At 43.0% G+C, this 12,091-nt stretch overlaps 2 protein-coding genes across 2 annotated transcripts; both read left to right on the forward strand.

The window, feature by feature from the left end:
* The first annotated feature begins 2,081 nt into the window (after positions 1-2,081).
* si:ch211-199f5.1 (protocadherin-8) lies at positions 2,082-6,033 on the forward strand. The gene is made up of 3 exons (XM_022190803.2): positions 2,082-4,755; positions 4,857-5,055; positions 5,340-6,033. The coding sequence occupies exons 1-3, from the start codon at positions 2,302-2,304 to the stop codon at positions 5,651-5,653; spliced, it is 2,967 nt and encodes a 988-aa protein (XP_022046495.2). The 5' UTR covers positions 2,082-2,301; the 3' UTR covers positions 5,654-6,033.
* A 102-nt stretch (positions 6,034-6,135) lies between these two features.
* On the forward strand, positions 6,136-10,634 carry cnmd (chondromodulin). Its single transcript, XM_051959176.1, has 7 exons — positions 6,136-7,232; positions 7,397-7,531; positions 8,140-8,280; positions 8,398-8,511; positions 8,634-8,787; positions 9,223-9,398; positions 9,959-10,634. The coding sequence occupies exons 1-7, from the start codon at positions 7,161-7,163 to the stop codon at positions 10,184-10,186; spliced, it is 1,020 nt and encodes a 339-aa protein (XP_051815136.1). The 5' UTR covers positions 6,136-7,160; the 3' UTR covers positions 10,187-10,634.
* The last annotated feature ends 1,457 nt before the right edge of the window (positions 10,635-12,091 follow it).

Consider the following 12,091-nt stretch of genomic DNA (forward strand, 5'->3'; position numbering starts at 1 on the left):
ACAGTTGTCCTCTCCATGTTGGAAAGCTTATGCTATAAAATCGCACGCCTACCTTTATTGTTTACTGCAGCCTCTGCTATTTAAACATGTCTCTGTGGGCTCTTCACAATGTCTCAGATCATTATTGCTATTGTTTGCATTATTGTTTCAGATTATTGTAAGTGCTCCAACCGCAGCAAGCTGTGGACTCCGCAGCTGACTAATGAATTGTTATGTGCGTGGAGTTACGGAGAAGTCAGAACTGAGAAGAAAATAGTTAGAGATAAAGTGTGAGCAGACTTCTATCCAGATGCTGGGCGACACAACAGTAACACTGTGTTTCTCAGTAATCCTCTAAACTGTGTGCTCTCCACAGCAGCGGACCAAAGAAGCGCAAAAACATAATTATACAGCAAAAATGTACTCTATCAAATCTAATGAGGTCCACTAGGGGTTTGACGGAACATCTAAAAAGAACCAACAGGCATGCACGCGTGATGGAAACTAAATCAGATCCTTAGGGAAAATGTACATAGACGGAGGATTGAAGTTATGGTGTGTCAAAAGTTTGAGGAAAATGGGTTAACAATGATTGACATATACCTTTTCCAAAACTTCATAGGAGCCAAACTGGGGTAGTACTTCAGTCCTGCAATAAATGTACCCTAGTTCATTAATGTTGCCTTTATTGCATGTTACAGTCTTGTTGTGACTGTGCCAGAATGAGTGGACTCAGTTCTGTGGTTGACTTTTGACGCTATGTTGCACTGTGTCTAACTTTATGCTCAGAGTTCACTGCGTGGCCAAAAGTATGTGGACAGCTTTAAGTGGTTCTTAAAACCATGGCCATTAATATTCTGCCTTCATCGCCCTCTGTCCTTCTGGGAAGGCTTTTCACGAGACTGTGGAGAGCGACATTTGCTCCCATTCAGCCACACAATTATCAGTGAGGTCAGACACTGATAAGGTCTGCCTCGCAGTCAGCATTCCATATTCACCCCAAAAGTGCTGGAAGGAGCTGAGATGAGGGCTCTGTGCGAGGAAAGTCAAGTTCCTCTGTGTTAGACTCAGAACACTGTTTTTTTTTTTTGTTTTTTTTATGCAGCTCATTTTAATGCAGAGTCATGTTGGAAAAATAAAGTCCTTTATACAAATTGTTGCCAGAGTGATTGTCTAGAGCATCATTGTATGCTGTAGCATGAAGATTTCCATTTGGCTGCAGCCTGGACTATGAAAACAGCTGCAAACCACAAATGCACAAAAGTACTAGGATAAGAGTGTGCACATTATTTTTCCCATTTGGTTCATACTGCCGAAAGGTGAAAACCATATTGCAAAGACTGCAATGTTAGCTGAATGGTTAATGTGATTTGTAATTGATAACAGCTGGAAATGATTCTTTCAGCTTTGTTTTCAACACCCCAGAGATAAATGTGCATAAGTAGACAGCAAATGGATGCAGGGATTATGAACTAAATAGTAATTTGGTGAGAAAAAGAAGACTAGAAATGTAAAGGACCTTAGTTGTGAGAGGAAAGTGTCACTACAGGCTACAGTAGTAACCTCTGGGATGCTGATCTTCTCTTTGTTCTTTCAGCACACAACGAATATAACCACAAATAACTTACATGCAGGGGACCGATATAGAACAATTCCTCCCTCATACAGGACATGTGGATATTTTCCTGCAGATCTGTTCCTGGACTGCCTAATTAATCTGCTCTCATTGCTCAACCTTGCTCAGCTCACCAAAAAAAAGAAACAATCGAGCTGCGCTTGTGATTGCTTGTGCACGGGCGCGCACACGTATCAACACCTACACGCGCCCAGGCACGCTCCACAGACAATGCACTAAACATCAAAAGAAAAGAAATGGGCTTTTTTTTCCCTTCCCCCTAAACAAAACCATCACTTGGTAATGGCTGTAATAAGGCGATAAACAGTGCAGGAACTATCTCCAAGCAACGGCGTATCTGTACCCTTTTTTTCTGTTTTGCAACTTCCTTCAGTGTGCAAAAAAGAAGAAGAGGAAAAAAGAAAACAGGCTTAGAGCTTTTTTTTTTCCTTCATAAGGGGGTATTTTTAATTCTAAAGCAAGGGATTGGTCACACTTCGTCTCATTAGCATGAGGAGCTGTATAAACCCCGCCGCCACTGCAGAATTTTGAGCTGTGTTGAAGGCAAGGCAACAAGCGTATCTGACTGGCTGCGCGTAAGGAGCAAGTAACTTTCACTTTCAGCACAGTTCAGTTCATAAAAGCGGAGGGAGCTGCATGGAGAGCTCGCTCCAGAGGTGAACTGCGCGCAACTGCTTTGGCACACAATGAGGCTGCTTACCGAGGGAGCAAGGAAGATGATGGGGGGCAAATTTATAACTTATTGCCACCGGTGGATTTTTATACTCTCACTCCATCAATTTTTATTCGCCTCTTGGGCTCTGTCCGAAGGAAATACTATCCGATACCAGACTAACGAGGAGGACGCACCAGGTACGGTCATTGGAAACCTCGCCAAGGACATGTCCTTGAGTCTGTCTCATTCCTCCAAGACCAATTTCAGGATGATGAAACAATTCAACGACTCATTCATCAGGGTAAGGGAGAGCGACGGGGAGCTGGCTGTCGGGGAACGAATTGACAGGGAGAGGATCTGCAGACACACTCCACAGTGTGTGATCACTTTTGACGTGGTTAATTTCTCCAAAGATCGCTACAAATTGATTCACGTTGAAGTGGAAATAAAGGACATCAATGACAACTCTCCGGAGTTTCCAAACAAGGAATCCGTGGTGGAGATCTCAGAGAATGCAGCAGTTGGCTCCCGCATCCCTTTGGACCCAGCTGCGGACGCAGATGTCGGGTCAAACTACATCCAAAGCTACCAAATTTCTGTTAATAGTCATTTCACCATTGATGTGCTCCTGAGAGCGGATGGGGTTAAATATGCGGAATTGGTGCTAATGAAAGAGCTAGACAGGGAGACTCAGTCATCATACACTGTGGAGCTGGTCGCCACAGACGGAGGGAACCCGTACAGATCGGGGTCAACAAAGATAACTATCAAAGTGACTGACTTCAACGACAATAGTCCCGTTTTTGACCAGAACAGCTTCTCTGTCAGTTTGCCAGAGGACGCACCGGTTGGCACAGTGATCCTGGACTTGAACGCAGTGGATGCTGATGAGGGGTTAAACGGGGAGGTCGTTTACGGGTTCGGGAAGCAGGTTTCTCACGAGATCCGAGAACTTTTCCGAGTGGATAATAAATCGGGTCGCCTGACGCTCAGGAGCCCCGTGGATTTTGAGGACAAAAGCACCTATGAGCTGGACGTGCAGGCGACTGATCTGGGACCCAACCCGACCCCCTCCGTGTGCAAAATCATCATCCACGTCACCGATGTTAATGACAATGCCCCGGAAATCAGCATCACCCCGATGACCTCCATCACGACGGGCATCGCGCACATCAGCGAGGCGGCGGACAAGGACAGTCTGGTGGCGCTCATCAGCACCCTGGACAGAGACTCTGGAGTCAACAGCCAGGTCCACTGCACCCTGTACGGCCACGACCACTTCAAACTCCGCCAGGCGTACGAGGACAGCTACATGATAGTGACAGCAGCAGCTCTGGACAGGGAGAGGATCAGTGAGTATAACCTGACGGTCATAGCTGAGGATTTGGGGTCACCTCCACTGAGAAAAATCACCCAGTACACCATCAGGCTCAGCGACGAGAACGACAACGCCCCTCACTTTGCCAAAGCTGTGTATGAAGTTTCAGTGGTGGAAAACAATGCCCCGGGCGCTTATATCACCACAGTGGAGGCCAGTGATGCTGATCTGGGCAACAATGGGAAAATTACTTACAGACTGGTGGACAGTGTCATCATGGGCTCCCCAGTGAACACCTTTGTGTCTCTTAATTCAGTGTCTGGCTCCATATATGCCCTGAGAAGTTTCAATTATGAAGTGATGAAACAGCTAGACATACACATTCAAGCCAGCGATGGGGGGTCACCACAGCTGCAGAGCACAGCTGTCATCAGATTAAAAATAGTTGATCAGAATGACAACCAGCCCTCTATCATAGAGCCCCCCCTGTACAAGGGATCTACTGAGGTTTTCCTGCCCAAAGATGCACCTGCAGGTTATGTGGTAACCCAGATAAAGGCCACAGATGCTGATGAAGGCATAAATGCACAGCTGTCCTATAAAATCACCGAGGGGGGACACCTGGGTTTCTCCATCAACAAAGACACTGGGAAGGTGCACGTGAGCCGACAGCTGACGTATGATCTCGCAGACAGTGTCAAAGTCACGGTGTCGGTCATCGACAGCGGATCCCCAGCGCTCACCTCCACAGCCATTATTCACTTCAGCTTCATAGAAGGGACTCTGCCTAGTTTGCCTTCCTTGGCTGAAAATGGCAGCGAGGAGCTCTTTGAATGGGACATGTCCATAGCCATAATCATTGTCCTGGCAGGGAGCTGCTCTCTCCTCTTGCTGGCTATCATCCTCATCACAACCATTTGCAGCCGACGCAAAAAGGAGACGAGGGAAGCGGATGACAAAGAAGACTTACCGAATGTGGAGAAAGTGGAAAGTGGTCATATTGATTCATTGATTGCCAACCACAAAGGGAAAGTGTTTGATACCCATCCATTTCCAGAGAAACCTCCAATGGCCGGCAGCAACACAACAGAGGCAGGCTGTGAGGACGGCAGGCAGACAGCAGGCATCTTTGAGTCAAACAGCAGGGTGATGGAGGGTAAACTAAAGGTACATTTTCAGAGATATTCAAAGTTGTTTTTTTTTTTCTTGCACACCGGCTTTATCTTTTGCATTTTGACTCAAAATTCGTGTGTTTGTATCTTTTGCAGGGTTATTCTACACTGCCAGGATATGGGAAAGAAACTGTCAGGCCGATAACAATATGGAAGGGCAATTCATTCACAACAATCTCAGCAAGAGATCCCCACATCAGTGGCAAGGACAGTGGAAAAGGGGACAGCGACTTCAATGACAGCGATTCAGACATAAGTGGAGATGTGCACAAAAAAGAGTCGCCACCCACCAACAGTGAGTGTCAGAGAAAATGTAATGATGAAACACTAGTTTAGAGAGAAAACGCATCCAATGAGAGCGTTTCAAGCTGAAATCCAGACAGTAATGCGACGTGAATGTCTTTTTTTTTTCCATTTGAAAGTGAATATAGTACGAAACTGTATGCACAAGACATGCATGTTGAAAAACACTGGTTACATTTTGATTCCTCTAGCCTGAGCTCACTGGGATCTTTCATCATCAAACTTCCCACAACTGTACTCACATTACACGCTGACAGCACTGCTTGCTTTCCACAGGTCTCTGGGCATGTACAAGTGAGTGCAAAGTGCTGGGACACTCGGACCGATGCTGGAGCCCTTCGGCTACAAGGCCCAACACGAGCATGGCCTGTGGACCACATCTGTCGACGTTCTCCAAGACAGCTTCACTTCCCCGGGACACCAGGAGGGAAAACTACTACCCAGCTCACATACCCAAAACCAACGGTCTGCAAAGTGTGTACGAAAAGGTTCAGCACCAGGAGTTTGATTATATCCTTGTTGGTCCACCAACTCCAGCCAGAATACAAGAAACGGATGAAATTTCCATCCCAGAGTACACAAACTCTTAAAATGGCTTAGATGAAAGATCAAATGGTCATTAAAAGGAGGTTCTGTCTTTCTACTGTACAGTACTTTTATCTTAATTGACTCTGTTGGATTGTTGCAGTGTTTTGTAGTATGTCATGTGGCTCATATAAGACTGTTCATTGTATCATGTGTAATATGCAAGATTTTCTACATTGATAATATATTTTTCATAATGATTCAGTGTAAAAAGGAATTTTATTATGGATTTTTAAGAGCATGTGTTACTATTTAAGGGGCATGACCTATGGACATTTAGGCTGCTAAAGGGCCTTTCTGCTGTGGAAAACAATCAATATGAAAGATTGCCATGTTTGTGGTAGATTTTATCACACTGTTGCACAAATAAACATTTAAAAGCAAAGTGATTTTTGCTATTCAATGAGAGTTTTTTTTTTTTTTTAATGTAGCAATCAGGGCTCACAGGACTCAGTTATGGACCTATAGGCAGAGTACAACCTATTGTCCTGAGGAAATATCCATAAAGCACACAGAATAACCTCAATTAAGCAACTGAATGCATTCCATTTGCCTTAAAGGCTTATAAGCCGCAATAAATAAAATGTGGTTCTCCAACCATCACAGCTGAACTGATAGCAAGCCAGCGCCATTGTCTTTTCATTGTACACAATGTAGTTACTGTGCCGCCTCAATTTGCATGCAAATATTGTACTGCTGATCAAATGCTCGCACAATTACATATTTTTCAAAGGTCAAAGAATACCCTCACCTTTTGTGATTGCCTCCCAGCTTACCAATTATCCAAAAAATGTGATTTAATCTGTTTCCAAGCAACAGCAGCTCTGCACATTTGAATCTATTTTCTTACTGTGTTTCTTCTTTTAAAGTGATGACAAAGACCTTGGGTAACCTTGACCACCAAACTTCCATAATTTTTTCTCCTGTTGTCAAATCAGAAAATTCACAATTAAGCAAAGGTTATGTCTGCGATTGTGCACAGTACTACAAGTCTGTGATTTCTTGTGCCATTATTTAGGAATATAAAGAAGATTTGGAAAGTATGAGGACTTGGGCATCCAAATTTTAGAATCTTTTCATCCCCGCTGACACCTCTGACAGACAAAGAAGTGTAGAAAATATGCAGCAACCATAATACTTTTTTTTTGTTTTATTTGACATCAAACTATTAGAGTTGTTACATTCAATGAAATATTATCTAAAAGCATTGCTGTCTTAAGAGGTTATATGTTTTCCACGAAACAATATCAGAAAGATCGTCACTTTCTGTAACATATGACACCATTAAATATTTCATTAGCTGCATCAAAAGTCTTGTTGTAGTTTGGTACCACAGGGTGGCCATCTCTGTCTGGGTAATTCGCAGATACAAATAGCATTTGGATGAAGAATTTAGCTAAAGTAATTTATATCAACTGTACGTCATTCACAGTTAAGCGTGAAATAGCCTTCTGGTGGATAACCTGACTCTCAAAAGAGAAGCAAACTAGAGAAGGAATTATAGAGGACATCATGAGAGAGATTATGGAAAAAGTCCAAAATGCAGCTCATGGATCTTCCTGTTTTGAACACTGCAGGCCTCCGGTAAGACTTGCTTTATTAAGTTTTTGATTAGAAATGTAACTGACATCCGTGACGTGTTAATAAAGCTGTCAGCTCCGTAAAATCTTGAGCTTTCCAGGCACTTTTTACTCTCTCTCTCTGGTCACTGTTTAATGTCTGTCATTTCTTACTTTGTTTACTTTAAGGGACAAAGCAAACCGACCTCCGCCACAGTCAGGCCTCTCCTGAGATGCGGAGCTGTGGCTCTTATTGCCGGTGCAGTGTTAATGTTGTGTGCATCCATGGCTGCTCTCTACCTGTGGAAAGTCAGCGATAAAAATGTAAGTGTCGACAAAGGACTGCTGTAGTTATTACATTGCTTCTTCAGTAACAAATATCTGAAAGTGAATGTGAGGGCAATGCTGGTGGGAAACAGACCAAAAGCGGATTACAAAACCCTCTAATGTTAAAAAATTTAACAGCCGCAGTTGTTTGCTGTTTTCTTCAGACTGTCATAAGATATTTATAATAATGACTGAGATGTCTTATCAACAGTCATCCCGTATCAGACTGTAAAATTGCATCTTTAAGTCTGTCAACAGCACACACGCACACACAAGTACTACATAAATTCATCCCGGAGCTCTACTTCATCTTATAAGAAGCAGTGTAATGTTTATTTGTGTTCTAATGAGCTCACCTGTAGGGCAAACATCAAGGTCTGCAACAGCATCTCCTGTGGTGCTTTGCTCAATTTCTCAGTGTGGTAAAACTACAGAGGATTTTCTTCAACAAAATTTATAAAAAAGAAGAAGTGACTGTGCGGGGGAATCGCGTCAGCAACTTGAAACTTGTTTTTCTGTCTCTCTTCTATTGTGTTTGCCACAGTTTTATTTGCACAACTTGACTAATCAGTCATTTTAACATCTCCCCCTTTGAATGCTGCCAGGTTTATAATGTTCGTTACAGTATGAACATCAATGGGGAGGTGAGGGAGGGCTCCATGGAAATCGATTCTGACAACAATCTGGAGAGGTTTAAAACTGGGAGCGGAGCTGAGGAGGCTGTGGAGATTCATGACTTTCAAATTGTGAGTGAGTTTGTCCTCGTTCTCTCTTCCTGAGGTAGTTCAGCTGAGACCTTCTGTGTGCTTAGCAAAGTAGCAAAGCTGTGAGTGTAAACATGGCATCTCTGTGATTTGGTGCAGGGAATAACGGGAATCCGCTTCTTTGGAGGAGACAAGTGCTATATCAAATCCCAAATCAAAGCCAACCTTCCACACATGGGAGCTCACAACAAAGAGACACTGATGTTTGACCTGGTATATGCACATTGCCTGATACAGAATGTAGCAAATTGGAACGAAAAAAAAGACATTGCAGCCTCATTTTTTCCATCTGAGTAATTCAAGGACATTTTTCCCCTCCTTTCTTTTCTTGTCAGACAGATGAATTAATGCCAGTGAGGTTTGATGAGGAGTTCCTCATATGGGTTGCAGCAGAGCAGCCGCTGAAGGACACCCGGTTTCTGAGCAGTAAAATTCTGGATCTTTGTGGGGAACTTCCAATTTATTGGCTCCAACCGATGTATCCTAAAGGTTCTTTTTCTGTTTTCCATCTTTTGTTTCACTCCGTCCCACAGACTAGAAGAATCTATCATCTATCATGCAGCATGGCCCATTCCATGTGAATCATAGCTTATTAAAATCTCAGTCGTGATTGCCCTGCTTATCTGCTGACACACTTGTAAAATTTACAGCCTTGTCTCAGAAGTTGGTGAAACACTTGAACATCTTGAACATACACTACATTTAGAGTTGAACACTGGGACAAAAAAAAAAAAGACTCGCAAAGTCTTGTATTAAAAAAGAATGATCTTGAAATATGCAAGACTGCTTGATATCGCTGCTGCTAATTTAATTATTCAGGACATCTGAGACAGCTCCAGCTATGTAGGATTGAGCTCTGAGGACATGTATGGCATCTTGTGGATGTTGACCCAATACTCTTGCCTCTTGTGGCTGCTGTAACAGATGGGGAGAGGAAAAAGAGAGACACGCAGTCGAACATGGAGGAGGTTGAGGCGGCTGCTGAGGAGTGGGACCCGGTGAGTCGTACAGAGCACGACACCTCCAGAGCTGTGGAGGGAGAAGAGGAGGGGGCCCAGTCAGCTGCAGGGTCAGCGTACAATCCCGAAAACCCCTATCATGTGAGTAGCAACTTCATCAACAAGGCTTGTTTATGATATACAAGACTCCAGAGTTGGTGAATTTTTGATTAAATATCAAGAGGCATATACCAGAGCCCTGAAGCGAGCCTCAGAGTAACATTATGAACTGAAGTTTTCTCTGTTTTGTCAACACTTTTCCAGATGACTTCATAACACCCTCCTTGAGATGTTGTTAAAAATGCATTCTCACACAAATAGAAGCACTCGGTGTGGAAACGTGTTAACCTGTATTTAGTGTTTCTGCGGGTTGCAGGAGGCCTAAAGCGGCGCTGCTGTTGTTAAGGTGTCATATCGGCAGCTTTAATTACAGGTCACCGGGGTAATATCTGCCATTCCAACTTAATGAACTTATGAACTGAAGTAAAGACTCCCACTGGTTATGAAAATTCATGTTGCCTTAAAGAGCCGGAGTCACATGTTGGCTAGGATGAGAAGTTTTTGAATGCATCTGAATTGCAAATTAGAGTAAATCTTTAACACAAAAAAAGATTTAAAAATAGATTGCTCTTCAAAATTAACATCGCTTATTATTACTGCAGCACAGCGGAGGGGCCAGAGAGGAAGGCGCCATGACCTTTGACACCATGTTAGACCACCGGGGAATCTGCTGCTCAGAATGCCAACGCAGCTACACTCACTGTCAGAGAGTGTGCGAGCCTCTGCGCGGATACTGGCCTTGGCCTTACAACTACAGAGGCTGCCAGGTAGCTTGTCGAGTCATTATGCCCTGTCGCTGGTGGGTGGCACGCATTTTTGGTCTTGTGTAAGAAAACACACCATGTCTTGGTTTTTTTTTTGTTTTTTTTTTCCTTTCTCCCCACAGGTCTCTTAGCATTAAGCTTTTACTCAGATGTGCATGCAGATATTTATTTTCTGAGTTTGACGCTAAACACTGCCAGAAAGCTACGCCTGTTAGCGTAATATGCAGATTGTGAAATATGATTATTTAAACATCTGTACCAGCTGTGACAAATGTTTCATCTTCATGGGCATATCCTTTGCACGCAGCAAGACTGGAGAACATAAATGCCATATTCTTATTTGCAGTAACAGATTCACAAATGAGCATTTTATTTTTTTTCTGTCATGTGATACCAAGGCTTAATGCACTGTACTGTGTTTAATGGAAGACATGGGACTGAATCCAAAGGCTCACAGCAGATCATGTACCTTTTTCTGACTGAACAGGCTTCAATAAATTCTAATTACAGTGTATGGCGGCTTTGATGTTGATGTTTTTTGTGTCACATGTTGTTTCCATGGTTCCACCGGGTGTTTTTCTGATAAAGCTGAAGTGACAGCAATGGTTGCCATAACTTCCATTCACAGCTCAGAATCAGTTTGAGGGCAATACAATTTGTGCTCACTGACATCTGCATTGATGTGAACTAATGTGAGATGAGTGTCATGGCAATGATGGAAAATATTTCCATAAAAGTGACATTTTTATTAAATAAATAAATCCATTTTTTGCCGATGAAAAGAGAGAAGTGTGAATGCTAGGCCACCAAATAACATGATGAGACAGGCTTTTTAAATACAGCTGTTATTGGGGCTTGTGGTGTAGGGTACTCTGAATACCTCCAAATCAAAAGAAATCAGATTACTATCTCTAAAGCCATATGCCAACTTTCTAAATAATTGAAAGGAGCCATGTTGTGATCAAGACGATTTCACAGAGGGTGATCCAGGCACATCAAATTACAACAGATGTGAAATTGCACCGTATCTGCCACTAAAGCTGCATTGAAACTCTGAAGCAGTGTGAGGAAACAACACAAAGAGATGCTTGTCTTTTAGCTTGGAGATTTTTCCTGGTTTTCATGGGGGTAGAGGTGCTTATCACATCTGCAGTGCTGATAAGACGGCCTCTGTGCTTCCGTAGGCTATATAATATTAATCCCTCTCCCACGTCTGCAGATACACTTAAAGGAAGGTGACAAGCATGACATATCCAGGACCTCCTGATGGCTCGTGCTCTAGAGTGCAGCCGCTAAAAGAGCCCCAAGTACCCTCAAGTGATGTAAATTTGCAGGGGGAGTCCAATTTCCATCACAGTGCTGTCACTGCCATGGTCATTAAACTAAATCATCCCGCTGTGTGTCACACAGCTCCCATTTTAAAGTCCCCTCAATAATGGAGTTATACTTGGACTGCAGATTGCAGCACAACAGTGACTGTCTGACCTGACAGCAGCTGTAAGACTTTCTCGCACATTATTTCATCTTTCAGAATCACAGGCAGACAGTATGTATTGGTGTAAGAGAGAGCGTGAAATTAATAATTGATTGGGAAATCTTTTTGCGCACTAGATGCACCTGCTGCAGTTAAACAGAAATGATAATAATATTTATCTCTACATTTATTAGCTGCAGCTAAAACTTTAAATATGCCATGTTGTGTGCATGCTGCTGTTGCTGTCAGTTTCCTCGTTGGCTTTCACTCACAATATGTTGATGTAGCAGCACAAGACAAAGAACCCTGAGTTTAAGCTCGACAAAAGGAGATGAAAAACACAAAGCAAAAAGAGAAAAAAACACATCACCACAAGCAACAACTCAAAATGGCATTTAAACTGAGAAAAAATACATAGCTCAGAACAACAGCAGTTTTGTTATCCTGAGGCCCTGTTTCTAAAGAACTTGTTTCCTTTTGCCATTCTTCTCCTAAGA

Source organism: Acanthochromis polyacanthus, chromosome 14 (genome assembly GCF_021347895.1).
Source record: "Acanthochromis polyacanthus isolate Apoly-LR-REF ecotype Palm Island chromosome 14, KAUST_Apoly_ChrSc, whole genome shotgun sequence".
NCBI classification, from domain to species: Eukaryota; Metazoa; Chordata; class Actinopteri; family Pomacentridae; genus Acanthochromis; species Acanthochromis polyacanthus.